The sequence below is a fragment of the Amblyraja radiata genome, chromosome 8 (genome assembly GCF_010909765.2).
Source record: "Amblyraja radiata isolate CabotCenter1 chromosome 8, sAmbRad1.1.pri, whole genome shotgun sequence".
NCBI classification, from domain to species: domain Eukaryota; kingdom Metazoa; phylum Chordata; class Chondrichthyes; order Rajiformes; family Rajidae; genus Amblyraja; species Amblyraja radiata.
The window spans coordinates 33,078,270-33,099,616 of record NC_045963.1 but is presented as its reverse complement, the minus strand read 5'-3'; the positions used below and the strand labels follow the sequence as shown (position 1 = coordinate 33,099,616).

The window sequence follows — 21,347 nt, the reverse complement described above, 5'->3', positions numbered from 1 at the left end:
AATTTGTAAGCATGATCTCTCATACATCAGTATAAAGCCAGACATAACCTAACTATTATACACAGCCATACACACATTCAGAGCACTTCACATACTCATACAAGGCGATACAAATTGCTGTTCAGTCTGAAGAAGGATCCTGACCTAAAACATCATCTATCCATTTTATCCAGAGATGCTGCCTGATGCGCTGAGTTACTCCAGCATTTGTGTCTATCCTTGGTACAAACCAGCATCTACAGTTCCTTGTTAATACAAATTGCGGGGCACCTTCACATAATCCATTTCAAACAATCAATGCCATTCGGTTCCAAATATAATCAACCAATAATATACCCATAAGTAATGATTATATTTAAATATATCATTTCAAAGGTAATAAACTATCTTTGATACAATTTAATTCATCTTTTTTGGGCAGCAAGATATAAATCATACAACAAACATCGTTAGCTCTATAATTGATTGAAATAGTGACATGAGCAAATCTATAATTTAATCCAATAGTATGTTAGATAATATATAAAACTCATCAAGGTATCATTGTGAGCTCTTTGCAGCAGTGATAAATGATTGATCTGTCCTCTCATCCATCTTCAGAACAATACTGAAATGTTGTGTCTTAGATTATGATGTCTATTAATCTATACCATTCATAACTAGTGCAGCTTTGATTTCTTAACTTCTAATTTTAAGTTGCCATACTTTGTTTTGGTGTCATATATTCCTCCCATCTGGTGGAATTAATGTGGAAATGCATTCAAAAAGAGCAGATGAAAGCTTCTTGCTGCAAATGCTGCCTCTGATAGGCACTTTTGCCCAGTTTGATAAGATAAATGCATTGTGTAACTGAGCTGTACAAACCAGAAGCTGATCTCAGCTGGAGCCCCAGCAGAGAACTATAAGCCAGGCACCACTGTCCTCAGAAGATGACAATTAACAGCTATTAGTCTTGGTCCTGAAGATAGACACAAAATGCTGGAGTAACTCAGTGGGACATGCAGCATCTCTGAAGAGAAGAAATGGGTGACATTTCAGGTTGAGACCCTTCTTCAGATTTCTTGACCTGAAAACGTCACCCATTCCTTCTCTCCAGAGATGCTGTCTGTTTGAAGAAACATCTCGACCCAAAACGTCACCCATTCCTTCTGTCCAGAGACTATGTTTGTCCCGCTGAGTTATTCCGCATTTTGTGTCTATCTTCGGTGGAAACCAGCATCACCAATTCCTTCCTACACTCTTGGTCCTGATCGGTATCCAATGACGTCAGCAGAGCATGTTCATGTATGGATGTCAGACAGGGACAGCTCTCAGCTCACACATGACAAATGGACATTCAAGGCAATCAAACCCCTGTAAAAATTCCTTCAGGAAAGGATGATAATTTAAATGGAGAAAAATAACAAGAGGACCATTTTGTTTTGCAGAATAGACATGGAATTCAACATCCATTTGGTGTACCTTTTCCACGTACTACAAATGCCAAGACAAATTCTTGATTCTTCCTTGCCATATTGTATTTAGATAATACAAGTTGAATCAAAAGGATCGCAGATGCTGGTTACAAAATAAGGCACAAATTGCTGAACTAGCTCAGGCAGCAAATCAGGAGAACACAGATAGATGATATTTTGAGTTCAAGTTCAAGTTCAAGTGAGTTTATTGTCATGTGTCCCTGATCAGGCAATGAAATTCTTGCTTTGCTTCAGCACACAGAACATAGTAGGCATTTACTACAAAACAGAACCATATGTCCATATACCATACTATAAATATATACACACATGAATAAATTGCCAGCGCTTTCAGCTGCCCAAGCAGCTTGTCTGAAACGGCACCGATTACTGCCGTTTCCCTGATCCAGGTGAGTTGATAGAAGTTGTAGATGAACCTTTTCTATTTCTGGTGCTCCCCAAAAGTCACCGCAGTGACCCTTCTTCAGATTGCTTTGGAGAGGGGGGAAGAAAGCTGGAAGAGAAGAGGGGCAGGAAAAGCCTGGCAGGCAATAGGCCAACACAGGTGAGGAGGGTTATTTGATAGGCATATTCACTGGAATTTAGAAGGATTCTATAAGAAGGCTATCTTATAGAATCATATAAAATTCTTAAGGGATTAGACAGGCTAGATGCAGGAAAACATTTCCAAATGTTGGGGAGGTCAAGAACCAGGGGTCAGAGTTTAAAAATAAGGGGTAGGCCATTTAGGACTGAGATGATGAAAACCTTTTTCACCCAGAAAGTTGTGAATCTTTGGAATTCTCTGCCACAGAAAGCAATGTAGGCCAATTCACTGGATATTTTCAAGTGAGAGTTAGATATAACTCTTAGGACTAACTGAATCAAGGGACATAGGGAAAAAGCAGGAACAGGATACTGATTCTGGATGATCAGCCATGATCATATTGAATGGCGGTGCTGGCTCGAATGGCCGAATGGCCTACTCCTGCACCTACTTTCTATGTTTCAGGTGAAAGATGAAGGTGTTACACAAAAGGATTGAAAATTTGCAAATTGTGAAGCTAGAGGAAGGAATGTAAGTGGAATGGCAGGGGAGAAATGGGTGTGAGCCAGGTGGGACTCAGGGGAGAGCAGAAGGAAGGGGAGAGAAGGGGGTAGGGTTATATGGGGGAAGAAGAGGAAGGTTATGTAGCAACCTAAAATTGGAGAATTCAATGTTCAACACATGCAACATTCATGATTGCTGATTATAAAACAGTTTACCTGGTTTATTTTTGGGTCAATAAAACTCCCCATTAAAATAACTTACCCAAATGTTTCGCTTTCTCCTTTCTCTTTAGACTTCTGACTCACACACAAAAATTGTCACATTTTCTCCGTACTTTAGGCAGACAAAATCTCAGGCTATCGTGCACACTGGCAGAATTACTCACTGCACTAAGAATAGAAGCAGACTCAGGATCAGCTTCTTCACTTCTGGTATCAGGCTACTGAATGGTCCTACCACAAGTTATGGTACTGTCACATTCAACTTTACCACATTGTGCTCATTAGACTTTGCCTATGGAACTGGTGTGCTATAAATCTGAGAACAATATTAAGCATCCTGCATCTTACCCTTTATTCTAGGCAATGTATTTATCAAACATATAATGACAGAAATGTGCTTGGATGCATCGTTTCATTTTCATAATCCTGACCTTGGGTACTGTCTGTGTTGAGTTTCCACATTGTTCCTGCGACTTCAAGTGTTTCCCTTGGGTCCAAAGAGCCCGTTTCCTCCTACATTTGAAGACATGGGAATTGGTGCATTAATTGGAAACTGTAAATTAAGCTAAGTGTTTGGGCGAGTCAGGATTTTATAGGAATACGGGGAGAATAAATTAGGATTAGTGTAGGATTAGAGTAAAATAGCTGCATGATAGACTCCACCTATTCAATGGTCCACACGAGCCTGTGTCCATGCTCCAGGTTGGTTACACCAGGTTCCAGTGTAAATGGTAGGTGTTATGGGGAGGAGGCAGGAGAATTGGGTGTAGAAGATAAGATAGATCAGCCATGATTGAATGGTGAATGGTGAATGGCCCAATTATGCTCCTATCAATTTATGAAAGTAGGAAGAGGCCACTTGCTTCACTCAGTAATTTCCTGCAGAATCTCTGCACATTCAAAAGCCACTGATGATAATACTATCTTTCTCGTTGAGCACGTTTACAATTTTGTACACTTGTTGCCACAATTAACTCATTATCACACTCACACTTAATATTGTCACATACACAGATGCACTGATGTAATAATGTAATAAACACAGGACATGAACAGAATTATGTTAGACTTTCACAGTTGCACTAAGTTTGCTTTGGTCACTTTGTTACATCAGGACATTCTCACCCTCTCAGCCATTCTGTTCAGTAATACGTTTGCTGTTAGATTGAGCACATTTATATTTAAGCATTTAAAACACTTGGACATTTGCATGGATAGGAAAGGTTTAGAGGGATATGGGCCAAATGCGGGCAAATGGGACTAAGCTATGATGGGGCATATTGGTCGGTATGGACAAGTTGGGCCAAAGGGCCAGTTTCCTTGCTATATGTCTCTATGACACCACACATCAGGTTTTTTGCACAATCACAATTATACTGAGCTCACCCGTACACCTGCAATAGCAACCTCACATACACAATGAGACCTACACATTTTATTTGCATTAGATTAATTCCAAGTTACACTGAGCTAACTAACACACAGTTGTTCCATCTCATTTGCACGTTCATTCTTATACCTTATTTACAGACTGATATACACTTGCCCAGTTTAGTTTAAGTTTAAATTTTAAAGATACAACATGGGAAAAGGCTTTCGGCCCACTGAGTCCATGCTGACCATTGATCACTCATTCACACTAGTCCTGTTATCCCACTTTCTCATTCACACTACATATTGAGGGAAACTTTGTTATAGGGCAATTAACCAACAAACCTATGTATCATATGGATATTGGAGGAAACTGGAGCACCCGGAGGAAATCCATGTGGTCACAGGGAGAACATGCAAATTCCACACAGACAATTCCTGAAGTCAGGAAGAAGCCTAGATTTCTGGCATTATGAGGCAGCAACTATCAGTTTTAGGCAAGTAAAGAACAAATGCGTTTTAAGTAGAGAAGTAACCAAAATGGAAATGTATTCATATAGACATTTGGTATGATGGAGGTGTGAAAGAATTATGTCAAAATTCCGCAAGAATGAAGATACTTCTGGAGTCTCAGTGAAGGAAGATGCAATTCAGATTCTGGATGTGCAATCAAATTGATTAAAAAAAAAGAAAGTAGCAGAATAGCGAGCTCCATTTGAAGTGGATAAATCAAGTGGGAGGCATCCATGTTGCTGTGGAAAGGGTGGGCAATACGCAGGCCCCGGCCATAATCTTCCAAAACATCTGTAAATCCAAGGGTAGGAACTGGAAAATTGCACATATTACATGGTTACTCAAAAAAAAAGTATAATGACAAATTCAGTAACGAGAGGCCAATCTGTCTAACAATGATGGTGGAGAAAATTCTTAAAACAATGGACAGGGAAGAATTAACCGTCAGTTGGGCAAGTGTGGATTAAAGAGAGAAAACCTGCAAAGATTTGTTAAGACAAACCTCGTCTAGCACATGCTCTGCAACTGAATCCTCGACTTCCTAACCCATAGATCAGAATATGTGAGGAGAGATGGCAAAACTTCCTCTATGGGAATTCTCAACACCAGTGCCCCACAAGGAGGCGTTCTCAGCTCCTAACTATACTCCTTATACACTAATGACTGTGCAGCCAAATTCTGCTCTAACTTCATTGACAAGTGTGCACTGTAGTGAAGCAGATCTAGCACAATGCCAAGACAGAATAAAGGAAGGGGAGTTGGTTGCATCTTTTTTAATGAAGTAATAGATGGGGCCAACAAGGAAAATGTAGTTGATATGATGTATATAATCTTCCAAAAAGCACGATAATGTGCCACACAACTTCTCGTCAAGGTTGAGATTCATGCAATAATAAATACTGATGAGGTATAGATAGAAAGGGTGCTAAGCAACCAGATACTGAGTAGTTCAGGAATAATTATTTTAGATTGGATGGCAGTATACACAGTTGAGATTCCCAGCAGTCAGTAATAGGATCAATGCGTTTCTTAATATATATTAATGATATGCACATGGTACAAATGAAGTAATACTGAACTCCGAGGAGCATAATTATAGTCTACAAAGAGATCAATGCAAATCAATAAACGACATGCTGGAAATCCAAAATGAAAATAGAAAATGCTGGTTACGTTCTATGTATGGAGTTTACACGTTCTCCGTTGAGTTCCTCCAGCTTTGCGTTTTGCACAAGAATGCAGCGGTCATGAATACTTGTCAAATTCTTTGAACATTATAAGTGGCAGGGTTGGTTAAGAAAATGGTTAAAAATATGTCAGGGATTCTGGGCTTTGTAGACAGAGAGACGTGGAGCCTAAGAGCAAGACCATGATGATTATTTTAAAAACATTGGTTCTGCTACAACAAAAGCATTGGATTCCATTTTGGATGCCACACTTTAGGTAAGATGTGAAGGCTCTGGATAGGGTGCAGAGGGGATTCATCACAATGATTCTATGTAGGGGGTGCTTCGGATTTTTAGATAGACAGGAGAACATGGGGAGAAGAAATTGCGAGAGATCTGTTGAAGGTTTGAAGGTATCTAAAATCAAGGGTAGAAACAGGGTAAATAGAGGGAGACATCTCCCATTGGCAGACCAGTTAAGAGCTAGGGAATGCAGCATGAAGAAGATTGATAAATGAACCAAAATTGACATGAGGAAAAGTTTATTATTACATAGCAAGTGGTTAGAGTCTGGAATTCAGATGTGATGTACAGTAATAGAAGCAACTTTAATTGTAATGTTTGAAAGAAAGCTGGTTAAGTATCTGAAAGGAAATAATTTTCAGGGTTGTGGAGACAGAGTGGGAATGGAACTAGCTGCATTGTCCTTACATAAAACCAGTATTGCCCAGATAAACTGAGTTGGCCCCTTCAGTACTGTGACTATTCTGTGAGTTTTTTGAAACTCATTGAAAGCTCCTGTATAAACTGTCACACTGAGGTTATTCATACATTGTTACATGGAATTGATTTACATTTACATCATGTTTATCTACGTACTCATGGCCACAGTGAGCTTAATGTGGTAAACAACAGTAAAGGAAAATTACGGTAAAACAGAGCATTTGCTGACAGATACACAAGAGTCATTTTCAGTTACACGGTTCTTAGTTACTCTCTCAGTGTCGCTCCTGTGAACTTGTTCTACTCTCTTTCCCAATTCTGAACAAGTGTCCCAAACCTGAAATATTAACCACTTTGATTGTAGATACAACTCTCAACCAAGGTTAGAATTAGTTTATTCAATGTGCTCACAGTTATGCTCATTCACATATTCAAATTTAAACTCTCATCATCATGTTGAGTCCGTCTATGCATGGAGTCAAACAGAACTCTTTTGTGAATTCATGACCATGCTAATTTCATTTACACATTCATACTCAAATTGGTTTAATTTGTGCACTTGTTGTCACTCTGTGATTCTTAGAGTCATAGAGTCGTACAGCATGGAAAAGTGCCCTTCGGCCCAATTTGCTCACACCAACCAAGATGTCCCATCTACACTAGTCCCACCTGTAATTATGTAAATATACTGAGGTCAATCAACTCTAAGGCAGATATTTATGAGTACGAGGATTCGAGGGAATGAGCTATAGAGAGAGGTTGAGCAGGCTTTGGCTTTATGCCGGAGCACAGGAGGATGAGCGGTGATCTTATAGAGGTATACAAAATCATGAGAGGAATAGATCGGGTAAGCACACAGAGTCTTTTGCCCAGGATAGGGGAATTGAGAGCCACAGGACATAGGTTTAAGGTGAGAGGGGGAGATTTAATGTGAATCTAAAGGGTAACTTTTTTACATAAAGGTTGGTGGGTGTATGGAACGAGCTGCCAGAGGTGGTAGTTGAGGGACTATTGTAACGTTTAAGAAACATTTAGACAGGTACATGAATAGGACAGGTTTAGGGGCCAAAACGCAAGCAGGTGGGACATCTGGTCAGTGTGGGCAAGTTGGGCCAAAGGATCTGTTTCCATGCTGTATGACGCTATCACTCTAACGCTCCATGCACCCACATCCCACCCCAGCCATCATGAGAAGCTATCAACACACTCAGTATAATTTTAAGTTCATTTTCACACCTTTCACAGTTTCATGGGGCTAACTTCCAAACTTAATTCATGCACTCACTGTTAAGCCGAGCTCATTTACACATGAAGTCACACGTGTTTAAGTTACACCAAGCTCTTTATGTTTCCTGTTGCACAGAGCTGGGTTAGGCATTCAATATCTCGGAGTCCCCGTCTGACACTCGAGCAAAGCCACTCAGACTTTGTCTACACAGAGTTAAACGAGCAGAAGGCAGGAGAATGGAGTTGCGAGGGAAAAATAGATCAGCCATGATTTAATGGCAGTGGATTCGGTGGGCCTAATACTGGTCCTATGTTCCATTGTCTTATAGTTACAGTGATCTCATATATACAATCTGATCTAGTAGCATTTTCAATTCAGTTATATTAGGTCCATGTACACACCAGTACAGTGATCACAAACTCATAGTTACAATGAGCATTCATTCCTCCGCACACGGAGCTCTTTTTACACACAGTTACACAGACCACTTTACACTTACACACATCCCATGTATACAAAACACAAAACTGATTCGGATGTTACAGCTGAACTCACTCACACACTAGATTAGTTTAGCCTCGCTTAATTTATTGTCACGTGTACCGAGGTACAATGAAAGCCATTTGTTTCACGCTAATCAGCCAGCCCAAAGACTATGCGTGATTACAAACGATCCATCCACAGTATCCAGTAAAGGGAAGAACGTTTAGTGCAGGATAAAGTCCCGTAAAGTCCGAGTAAGGATAGCCCATTGAAGTCATTTATACTCTACATTTTCACTCAGCCACGTGTTTACACACATAGACACAGTCCTCATTCACACACTCACTGTCACTTCACACTGTCATGTCCACACCAACACTAAGTCCATTTACACAACAAGAGTCAGATGGAGCTCCTTCATGCACGCACTGTACACGGCACTTCCTCATCCGGCCACTCTGAACTAATTTGCACACTGCACTGTCACAGTTACCATTTGACTTTTTTAGTTATACTCCAGGACACGGGGAATCCATTTGCATTTAAACTGGCCTGAATCACATACTCACTGTTTTAGCGAGCTCATTCAACCATTGACACACTGAACTCATTTGCACATTCAGAGTCACACAGATAGATATTCCACACACCCAGTTTCACCAAACTTATTAATGAGCTTATTCACACTCACTTGCCTTTCATTAATTTGCACGACATCACAGTTAACACGAAATGTAATCTCAGCTGCAGTAAACTATTTTCTCAGTTACACCAAGCTTAAAGTCGGCTCATATATACGCATTCCCAACTGCATTGCGATTGACACATCCACACTGCACTTGATACATTCGTTCATAAATGTAGTTGCTTTCAATTCCACTGCTCTCATTCTCACAAGCGTCCATGCATCATTACACCATGACTCACACATAGTCCCATACAGACCGCGATCATTGCCTCACATTCAAGCAATTGAATCACGGCACAAACTCAGTATAAATTTCGTCTTGTGGGACTGCGGCAGACACTTCCAATGATTCAGGCAATATTCATGTCAACGATCAACTTGGTTCGGATAGGTGGACGGAAAAGAAGTGGAGTGGGCGACATGGGAACAGCGGCAGAGGAATATAACTGGCTGGCGCTGGGCGATCCAAAAGCCCAGTCTCATTTTAACTCGAGCGCTGGGCTCGGTGGGGCAGTGGATACATGAAATTGCTTGAAGGAAATATTGACACAAAGCTTGGCCACTTCCAAAGGTAGATAACTCTGGTATATATCTGGTTTATTTTGCACACGTTTAGTGTTGATATAAAGCCCAAAATACTTTGAACGTTTGCTTATTAAACGTGCACTTCCACGCAAACAGGAACGGGACTGGTTTCTCTGGGGGCCCACTAGCAATCCCAACTCCTTGCAAATCTTCTCACTTAGGTCTTGATTGCCAGAGAGGTTAAGATGTGGATTTCTTCATAAACCTCGTACTCACTCTGTGCCTGCTCAATCGACACGGTTGGCAAACATTAGCAGGGGATACTAGAGGCCCTCGCAGACACCAACCGGACTTGTCTATCTATATCCTATCAATCACGCAGCCTCTCAACCCAGGAAATAACTGGCACTAAATATCCCTAGTTGAGAACATGAGCTGAAGAAGGGTCTCGACCCGAAACGTCACCCATCCCTTCTCCCCAGAGATGCTGCCTGTCCGGCTGAGTTACTCCAGCTTTTTGTGTCTATCTTCGTGCAAAGGGAGATGCTGGTCAGCTGCTATTAGAGCCATACAACAAGGAAGAAGGTCTTACGGCTCATCATGCCCATGCTAAACATTTACCCGTATTTGGCCCGTAGTCTTCTCAGCCTCGGCGACTCAAGTCTTTATCTAAATGCCTCTTAACGGTTTTGATAATATCCGAAGATAGACACAACATGCTGGAGTAACTCAGCGGGACAGGCAACATCTCTGTAGAGAAGGAATGGGTGACGTTTCGGGTCGAGACCATTCTTCAGAATATCCGCCTCCACTTCCTCCATAGTTGAGTCTGAAGCAGGGCACCGTTCCGAAATGACGCCTATCCATATCCTCCAGCGACGCTGTCTGAAGAAGGGTCTCGACCCGAAACGTCACCCACTCCTTCGCTCCAGAGATGCTCCCTGTCCCGCTGATTTATTCCAGTTTTTTGTGTCTATCCAAGCTTTGTGGTCGACGCATGATTGCAACATCTGCAGTTCCTCGTGTCGACGTCCGGAGTCCAGGGTTAACCATTTACGCGAAAAAATGCCCTTCTAATCCTCCTATCTCCCATCTGCCCTCTCCGCATATGTACCCCATAAAGGGAAAAGGATTCTTACCATCTATTCCCCTGATAATTTCTCGGGTGTGGATGTTACTTTTATTCCCCCTTCCTGAAAAGGAGATTCACGCGTGTATGAAAATGTCACTGTACCATATTCGAGAAACAGGCGCTTCAAAATTCACCACGACCCGTCTGCTGGGACCGCTCCAACTGAGAGGCGTAAATACGGGGTAAATGTTCTTAGAATGTACAGGATTAGACGAAAACGAAACCAAGGAAGAGACTTTTGAAGATTCCCCCGCCCACCCATTCCTCAATAAAGACTCAGGGCCGATTGCAGACGAGACACTGGCACATTATAACAGCTACCGAAAGCACCAAACGTAATCCCTAAAGTGCACTTACAAAACATACCTGTGGTGCTGTGGGAGCGTTAATACTCTGCATTATGTTGCACAAATACATTAACAGGAAAAATCAATGTTACACAAAACTGACAGGTGTCCAAAATGAGTAAACGCTCCTTCCTCGGTATATAGATGGAGCGTAATTATTCCCTCATACAAGGGGGTCAGCAACAGGCTTTCCAATTAAGTGATTGATCAAGTAAGGGAAACAATCTGCTCGAATTGTCAAGTGTGTACGGGCAGCTCAACCGAGAAACATGTAGTTGCGCGAAGTAATAACATCACATGCGATTTTTTGTAAGTACTAATCAGTTATTTTTATTCACCTTCTCTTTCGCGATAATTTTGCAACTTGTTCTTCCTCTGGGAAAAAAAACGCACACAAAGACCTACATTCTTCGAGATGCAGGGAACTGTAGATGATGGTGTACAACAATAAAATACACAAAGTATTGGACTAATGCAGCGGGTCCGACAGCATCTCTGGAGAACATGGATACGCGACTTTTCTGGTCGGGACCCTTGTTCAGGCTGTATCCAAGCAAATCAAGAAGAGAATACATGGATTCACCGATTTATCACATATACGCATGAATTGGGTATGGGCGTATGATAGTGAATCGTTGAATAGGAAAAACTTGGGGAGCTAAGAAGGGAAGGAAGAGGTCTTCCATACATTAGACAGAAAGCACACGCATTGGGCAAAACAACCATTTGCATATATAAGCATTTGTGTGTGTGTATTATACTATATTCATGGCCAAGCATACTCAACCATATGCTTGTGTGAGGCACATAAGCACACGCAGAGCCGTAACAGCTGTCCCGCAACAGCGAGTGCGATATAAATCTCCAGTTTTTTAATAGCAGGAAATAGGAGAGGAATGATTGGAAACCAATCTGTTGAGTGCTTCCAATTGGCTTCCCGGATCACCGGCGAACGCGGAAATATTGAAATAACATCCTTTGCCCGTTTTGACCCATAAGTTGGAAAGTTCGCAAACTGTAGACCAGCAGACATCCACCTGCGTGCTCGTGCTTACAAAGAAGCGTATAAAACCTTCTGAAGAGCACTGTTTAGGGACATAAGTGGTTAAATAGATTGACCAAGTGAAACCAAAATAGTGGCGTTAAGGCAACAAGGTATTTTGTTCGAAAGAGGATATATCATAATGAAGTATGTTCAAAAGCATTCCCTGGCCCAGGGGAATCGTTGAATGGGCAAAACTTGGGGAGCTGAGAAGGCAAGGAAGAGATCGTCCATACGTTAGGCAGAGAGCACACGCAGTGGACAGAACAGTAACAAATCTAAACAATGAATAAGCTCACGCTATTTTGACAATGGCATGTAACTTTCCCAAACCGTGATCATTTCCTTAATTCTGGAGACTCACTTTGTGACATATCATGCACCTATGTGTCCACATTGTTATTGTGTAATGCATGTTTCTACTTGCACATCTTTGCATCCATCGAAATGACACAACTAATGCGTGCCATAGACCTGCCAAAGTAGGTAGTATTTCAAAACACAGCGAGACAAAATGGACCTATTAGAGCCCTGAACCCGATGCACTAGCAACATAAGTGCTGAAATGTGCCGTAATGTTTAACACTTCAATTTGTTGATGTATTATGCATTGTCTAACATGACTCCTGTAATGTCTTTGTTTCTCTACAGGCAGCTATCGTTTGATACCTGCTTTAAATACCTAACTGCAAACTAATGTGGATTTATTATTTCCGCATATGACGTGTTCAAGTAATTATAACTAATTAACTTTTATGGCATTATCAGCATCATATTTAGAACAAGTGCCACCATCCAGTTAAGATTCCCTGACAAACGATTCACTACGTTCAACCTCCTTTAAATGAAGTAATTTGAATATATATCATATATATGAGAAGGTGGAAAAAGCACTGTCTATAATTTATTTTAAAAATACATCAGATTTCGATATATACAAAATAATAATAGATCAGTTTGTATTTGATATATCCAAATGTTTCACAGTCACATTTTATCCATTTGCTAAAACAGGCGCACGCGTTTAAACACCTGCAACTCGAACAGCTAAGTATTAACAAACATGCGTTTGGACTTCGAACAATCAAGTTATCCGTGCTCGAAACTTTAAGCATATCTACTTTATAATTTAGACTCAATATATGTAAACATCCCAATGTATTGTACTGTTTCAATATGTTCTTTTGGAAAATATTCTTAATGTGTTGAAATTACTAATCGCGTAATGATCACGTGCTAAATTATATCAGGATTCTAAGATATTAATATGTGATCAAAACAATCTATGAACTTGGTAAATAATAATAATCCAGTCTACCAATGTAATGTTGATGCGATATCGGATGTCGCTATAACTATGGATCTGACAATAACGTTTATAACTTCCACTTGGAAACGTTTCCGAAAACACAAAGGTAATGTTCAACTACAAACAGGCGAAATGAATTCAACGGCAAACGGCCTGTCTCAGAGGAAGAATAACAGTCATAGAAATATGAATCCCACCATTTCAATTACAACCTATAAAAAAAGTGTTTAATTCCATTTAATCCACAAAAGGAATGGTGAGGTTAAAACTGGCCTGAAATTATCTTGGAACAGAGCGAATGTTCTATCAATTTTCTTCATTTGAATGAAGACAAATTAATTAAACTCTTGTTGCTGTCTTCCATGCCGGGGCTCCACAATCAGCCTGTAAAGGCCGTGATCCCATCTGCGTCTGACTACAAATCAAAGTTCAAACAGGCGGCTTATGTGGCAGTTGATCCTGTATCATATCCTTCAATTACTATTTAATAGAATTACAGTTTTAAATCCAAATAGTCTTAAATAATGTTTTTTTTTATCAGCAAAGAATGAACATAACAGCGAAACAAGAATCGAACGCGACGTGCGGCTGCATGAATGAAATCTACTGGCAGGTCACACAGTTCCTAACATTCACTAATCAAATTCACCACCGCAAGTTCTCAGTTGTTAATTACTTAAATTCAACCATGGAAAACATTTTTAATCCGTTTTGTAATTGAAAATAATAACTTTCGATTAAATATGTCTCAGCAATTTGCATCGAGTCGAAGCAATGTTGGGAAAGAGAAACACATTATGTGATTCCTGAAGAGCGTGTGTTTTAACGTCCTGAATTTTCACTCAAACAACTTTCCTGCAACTTTCACCATCGTGCATATCCTACGCCCGCCCTTCAAAACAAATATAACATTTACGGGAAATATAAACCTGCATAAACTATCCCGGGACAAGATCGCGTACGCCAATGAACAATAACTAAATACCCTGATCTGGAAGATTGAAAATAACGCGATTGCAATAAAAGATAAGGACGCAAGTTATTCGGCAAACCAAGAATAAACGTTCTTATTACATTATGTATCTTATTAATTAGGAAATCTTTTTTTTTTAATTGTGATTATGAAGTTGCAGAATGTTGGGGTATCATGAAGTTTCATTACGTTCAGCTACCAGCGTCTCCATGCAAAAACAAATAAATGGCTAGTCATCGGGGATGTAATATGGACAATGTAAGGTGAGAAATATGATCGATTAAAGTCAGTTTCAACGTATATTTAATGAGAATTTAGAATTACACTAAACAGCTTATTTCAGTAAGTTATGATAATCTATTACCAAATTAAAACGAATTAAGTGTATTCAGTAATTTCTTTCGACATTGCCCACACTTCAATTTATTAACGTGAATACTTTGTATTTCAATAAAAGACTAAATGTCTCGCGTGCGTCGGGAAGATACCACATACATGTGCGGTATCCATGGTACAACGGGGTAAAAGCAACATAATGCGGGAGCTGTCGGACTCTATCTTATCTCTATGTTTATTCCCGTTCTTCTAGACTGGAATATATCCGGCTGACTGCCTTTCCCCGAGTCACTCCGAGTGGTGCATAGAGTTGGAGTAAGGACCGCATGGCTACACACGAATAAAAGAAAATTCTACTCTGCTAAACTGCCAAATAATCGCAAAATCGGAACAGACCACGTTCATAGCTCAACCGTTTTTTAGGAGGCTATCGCATTGAAACCATAAATTAAAATCACTTCAGTAAATACAAAATAAAATCTCCTAGTATTCGATATGAACACGCAATACCAAAATAATTTGTATCAATGTGTTTGTTTGGCAACAATACCATTGTAATTGGTAGGTGGGTAGATGCATTATAGCAGACTTCTTGCTTCTAAACTGGGTACGCCGATAATAAACGCAGAGTTAGACGCGCCCTCGTGTAAATAGAAAATAGCCAATATTTCTGTGCTTGTGGAATGGCCTTTTAGATGGCATGCTACGTGTCGGGTCTCAAGCACCGAACTCGTCACCAAGGCACACAGAGAGACAGCAGCTGTGGTCTATATGCTGCGCTTCTTGAATGCTTTGGTACATTTGGCATATTACCGCCCGAGTGGAATATCGAAGTCAAATGCTGCCTACGCCATCTGTTTGACGGCTTTAGATAAATTTCATCTTCATCAACAGCGAGACTAGTCATGGATAATAAACTAATGGAGGTCTGAAGAAGACCCATCGATAATAATCGGTATTGGGCAAGCTGAGGGAAACCGCCCTGGCTCGGTACTTGCGATAGGCCGTATCTTGCCGGGGCAGGAGGATTTAACAAATCAGAAAGCTTAAATTAGGATTTTCATTGATTTCCGTCTCAATCCACTACCCAAGAACAAACCAACCCCAAGTCAGTAGACTTCTCTACTCTTACTAAACCTTCCTAAGATCTCCATTGTAAAGCGTTCTTTAAAGGCATATACTGCCAGCGCTGCCACTTTCAAACTACAGACCATTATTTCAAAGAGCTTTCACTAATAAGTGGATGTTATCTCTGCTCGCCTGACACGATTTGTTTTGGCAGCTGAGCTCAACTCACTCTTTGAAATTAACACGGCGGGAGCGCGCATGCTCGCCGCTTCTCCGCGGAGCGGCCTGCTGCTTCCTTCCTGCAAACCCAGCTCCAGACAAAATTGAAATCCGGTGCCGCGTTTTGCTCTTTCTCCCGCGGTGTCCTCAGCACAATCTCCCCGACGTTTGTGCAGGATCTCAAGCAGGCGCTACGATCACTTTTGTATGGCAGCCTTTTATTTGGGTCGCTTTTCTCCCCAGTGTGGTGTATTCAATGGCAAAATAAAAACCATCGTACGTTCAAATCCAAATCGACCAACAGAGTTTGTAAAGATTTCTGAGTTGTATATCATGAATAATCCTTACACCCGTGTATATTACTATTAAACAATGATACTTGCCGAACCCAGATATTAATACTGTGCAATAGTGCAACATTTCAAAATTATACTCTTATTTATGCTGCAGTAATTTAAAATAGAGTTTCGATATAACCCAATGTTCTTAACAGGTTTTACTTTAAAATATCCAAACACTTGATAAATTGTAACTTACTATCTTCAAAGTAAAAAAAATTAAAACAAATGCAGCCCAAATAGGAAAGGCGTCGTGAAAGCCCCACTTCAAAACATATTATTGCATTTTCATTATGAAATCAAAACACCGTCTCCCTTTTTAAGAGTTTTTCTACTCAGATGGGTTTCAATAGAAACAGAAATCCGCGGCGGAAAGATTACGTTCCTCGCACACAAACAACAGCTCCAAAAGATTCAATTGTCACCATCCAGCGCATACTGAAACGCGCCGTTGCCAAGTAGTTAAAAAGATTGGCGGCGAACACGAACTTTTCATGAAAAATCCAAATAATCGCACATCAATGGCTACATCTATTATTATTTTTTGGTTTGTCAGATTGTAGCTATACCAAGAACATGAATACGAGTTACGTTTGTTGCGAAATAAGAAAGTAGGAATCACTCCAGTGATAAAGTGACACAAAACCAACTTGTCCCTAATCAGCATTCATAACTTCGGAAAGTTTGGGAGGCTTACCACTGTGTCATCCATACCTTTATGTCTATGATATTTATTACAAATTTATCCTCATGTTTACATAATATAGATGTGTGTGTACCTCTGTGTAATCAAAATTAATCAATGTTTATTAATCAAATTGCAAAACCGTCTATCGTTTAGTCCTGCTTGCTATTTTCTTCAGTTAACCGTTGGGCCTCATTTAAATCTCGTTTTAGTTGCCAGAAAAACTCGTCACGGAAATTCTCGATCAGATATCCAAAGCACACAGGGATAGATTTCAAAAACTTCACAAGTGAAAACAAGTTCAGGGCTCAGTTCTATTTTTAATTCACGCTTGAATTAACAGCCCGGGGCAATGAACGACATTAGTGCAAAGGTGCTGGTGGTGGACTGTTAGTCATGCAAATAAAGACTTCTTTCAACACTTCACAATGAACTTAAGATTCACGGGGAGGAGCTGTAATATGATTAGCTGATTAAATGGCGAGTCCCCGTATTTACTGTTTTCATTTACCGCCATAAATAGGAGGAAGTTAGTGTCTCAACCCACATTTCTTGTATAATCAGTCTATATCAATTGCTGAAAACATGTTCCTCGGATGTGGTTACTTTGTGGAAATAGTCTACCGATGGGGAAAAGACGCATGTGTGGCTTTCTTTCCCCCTGATCTTTGAAATGACACAAATACAGAAATTACGTAAATGCGTGATGTTAACCTTTATAACGTTAAAAACTTCGATTTTTAAAAAATCAGCAAAAAAAAAAAGACAGATAGGTCTTGTTTTCCGCTTTGGCGTCTCAGCGAACACGATGCGCCGTTTACTAAATGTCTACGGATAAGTATTTCGAACCATTAAATACTTTGAAGAGAAAGACACGACAAGCCAGCAGGTATAAGAAAACGGAATACTATATTTTGAGTTAGAAAGGTTTTTTTTACATATAGATAAACACGCAGTTGAAGAAACAGTGACTAATAAGCGCCCAACATGAAGGGGAGTGATATAATATAACTTCATTCTGACTGAAAATACTCAAAATAGCACTTTGCATAAAGTTACATTGCAACAGATCTATCCAGCTGGGCTTTACCCCAACCACCCATTTTGTAGAGAACCTAGCACTTTCGTCAGACGCTTCACACAATATGCATAAAAACACTGAGTCTGTGATCCAGAAAGATAGAGAAAGAAGGAGAAACAGAAGCATTTCATATACAGGCATTTCTACACATATATTACAAACTGGGAGGATGATCGCGTCATTAGATATACATAATTCATATAAAATTTTGAAATAAAAATAAAAATCTGTTACAGTCATAACTATTCTTTCACATAACCAGTACCCACATAGGCAGTAACAGAATTGTAGAAAAGGTGCTTACGAAAAATGATTGTCTGCAGAACAGAAAAAACGATTGCAGCTTGGCTTCGGGGGGTCTGACCAGCACTCGGACTATAGAGAGCAACAAAGGCGACGAAAATTCTCTCATTCCCTCTTCATTGCAGTTCCTTGTAAAAAATATTAATGTAGATTATTATTTCCTCAGATATAAAATACATCATGCAATACGGGGGCCTCCATGGAAAACGCTGGATCAGATGTGCTCGTCCTTTTACTGTTCGGCCACTTTCTTTTCTTCTCGAATCTGTTTTATTTCTGTCTTTTAAAAATTGTCATTAAATTGTCTTTTTTTTAATGTTTGTCTTTCATCTCATGTCCATATTCCTCTGTGAATGCATTACGAGTTTGTGTCTCTCTCTCTCTTTCTCTCTCTTTTGTATCATACATCACATTCACTGTCGCTGGAGGTTACCGATAGGATGGACGTGGCCGTCTCGGCTCGCTCTGTCATGCTGGACACGCTGGTGGTAGGGCTGGCGGCCGTGGACGGAGATTCCGCCGCGCTGTGACCAGTGCAGCCCGCCTCCGATAGCGTACAAACCCCACTCTGTCCGACTGCCTGATGTTGCAGCCTATACGGGTCAAACAGCAAAGTAAAAAAGTGGGCGAAAGACAAATAAGAGCATAATCAGGCAATATCATAGGATAAGAAATCCAAGGGATGTACATATTTACAAAATTACTTGAAATACGGCGCTTCTGAAAAGCCAAGCAGTCCAGCGTTTTTAAATTATATTTTAAATAATCTTTTAACGCAAATACGTCGGACTGAAATCTTACTTAGAAGTTGGTAAAATCTTCCCAATTCGATTATTAAATTATTAGATTACAATTCGCTTGCCGGTTTCAACTAACATGATGCTCACCAACAAAATGCACTTTGTTGTAAACAGTTGCACTCCATTGTGCTTTAAAAGTTATCCTTAGTTTCATTGTCAAGCTGATCATGAACGTGTTTCTCGAAAGCTAAAATTGTAAGTGGTCTTGTTTGTTTTCATTATGGCACGCTTAAATTATGTTTCAAGATATGCCTAAATCCAGTGTTTACTATGCACCCTTTCAGTAATTAATATTTATAATGTCAACTGGAAGTGCTTAGAAGAACATTAAAGGTGGCAACGCAAATATAATGAGTTTATTTTGGATAAAAATATTGCTATAGTCATCAAGTCAAATAATGCCCTACATTGATTTGAATGCCCGCCAAGTACACATTCTTTGTTTTGCTGTAAAAGCTAATATCATGTTTATTGTATTGAGTTGGTTCCCATTAACTGCTAGGAAAATAGTGTCACCATGCCTATATTTCTGTCCATTTATCCAGAACAAGGGAGCCGATTGTGTTGCAGTATGTGACAACATACTGATAGGATTTCACATATCACGCTATAAAATGCACTGTGTTTTTTTTTTATCTTCCTGGATCAGTTTACCCTTTTTTTAAATCTCACTTCATTTGTGTTATCTTACTTTCGAAATAGGCAGTCACTGCTTTGTGTATCCGTTCACTTTTTAGAAAGTACCGCATTCTTCGGGAAGCTACAATTCCACATTCTCTTCCAGTTCCACCCTTCCATACTCTACATGTGTATATTTTTGCACAAAACCAACCAGATGACGTGACGCGTGTTGTGGTTCTGAATCAGAAGAAACTCATTTATTTTCACGACGCCCTCTCTAAATGTCTGTGTTATGTTTTACTACAAGGACACGGACATGAGTAAAACAATGTTTACGGTGAATTTTATGATTAATTACGATTATCTTATCCAACTACAATGAGCAATATTTTAAACTAAAACCCTCAAGTCTTTTATTTTTAGTGAAATCGCATTTGGCTATTGTTGGTATCTTTTTGTTGCCAATCCCGAGGTACCAATGTCGCTAGTTGTTTTACAATTTCTAATTAATTATTGCTCTAAATCATCCGGTAACTTCTTCCTAAATCAATTAGTAAGTTTCTTTATTGACCAAACTGATTAGAAAAGTTTAGCTTGTGATCCCATTTTGCCCCGGCCTATGAAAAAAGCTGCAAACATTCAGGTACTTAAAAAAATAAGGTATGTCTTACGAGGCTATTTATCGTGATTTACTGATCACTTGCTGTGTTCCTGAAACAGTATTTAAATGTTAATTTGACGCGCTGGGAACAGGGTGACCTGGAAGGAAACCACGAACCTGTTTTTGGCGGCGGCCGCTCTGTCTCTCTGCCTACGGTTTTTAAACCAGTTCCCTACTTGAGTCGGCGTGAGGCCGGTTGCCTGGGCCAGTTCCCTTTTTTTGGAAGGGTTTGGGTATGGGTCCTGCAAGTACCATTCTCGCAACAAGCTGCGGGTCCTCTCTTTGAAACAGTGCGTTTTCTGCTCGCCGTCCCAGATGGTCCGGGGCAAGGGAAACTTCTTGCGGACGCGGTACTTATCGACCGGCCCCAGTGGGCGACCCCTCAATTTCTCGGCCTCTTGGTAGTGCGCTTCGAGCCACATCGCCTGAAGCTTGCCGTGCGATTCCTTGGTGAACTTGTGGTTCTCCAGGATGTGGTACAAGTCTCGGAAGTTGCCCGTGTGGAAGGCTACAACCGCCCGGGCTCTGAGGATCGACTCGTGTTTGTTGATTGCCTCGCATGCCCCCGGCGCCACAGGTAAAGACCAAAGGAAACGTCCCAATCTTTCGATGTCTCCCGTTTCCTCCAGCGTCTCGCAAACGCTGGCCACTTGCTCCGGAGTGAAATTGATGGTCGGTAGCTGGAACATTGACAACTCTTCTTGGGGCTGGGAGCTGGCTAGGAAGAGAAACGCGCTCTCGGTTGAGTTTGGCAGGAGAGGCAGAGCGCTGTACAGCTCTAGCTGCGACCTGAACACCATGGACTGGCCTGATGATTTGAAAAAGCACAAAAACGTGTCAGATGCAACGAAATCGACTAATGTCACACTCCCTCATATTATATCCCCAAAATACTGTGTGGAGCGCCGGTGGGTTTTTTTCGCTTTTTCTATTGGGTCTTGCAGTGTCGTTGTGCCGTCGCCATGGCGTCGCTGTCTATCACTGTCAAACGTGCCAATCAAGCAGCGGA

At 40.5% G+C, this 21,347-nt stretch overlaps 1 protein-coding gene across 1 annotated transcript; it reads right to left on the bottom strand.

Moving 5' to 3' along the window:
• Positions 1–17,762: 17,762 nt before the first annotated feature.
• On the bottom strand, positions 17,763–21,233 carry six3 (SIX homeobox 3). The gene is made up of 2 exons (XM_033025522.1): positions 20,456–21,233; positions 17,763–18,849 (listed from the first exon to the last, which is right to left on the bottom strand). Exons 1-2 carry the CDS (start codon positions 21,136–21,138, stop codon positions 18,657–18,659), a joined length of 876 nt encoding a protein of 291 aa, XP_032881413.1. The 5' UTR covers positions 21,139–21,233; the 3' UTR covers positions 17,763–18,656.
• Positions 21,234–21,347: the final 114 nt, after the last annotated feature.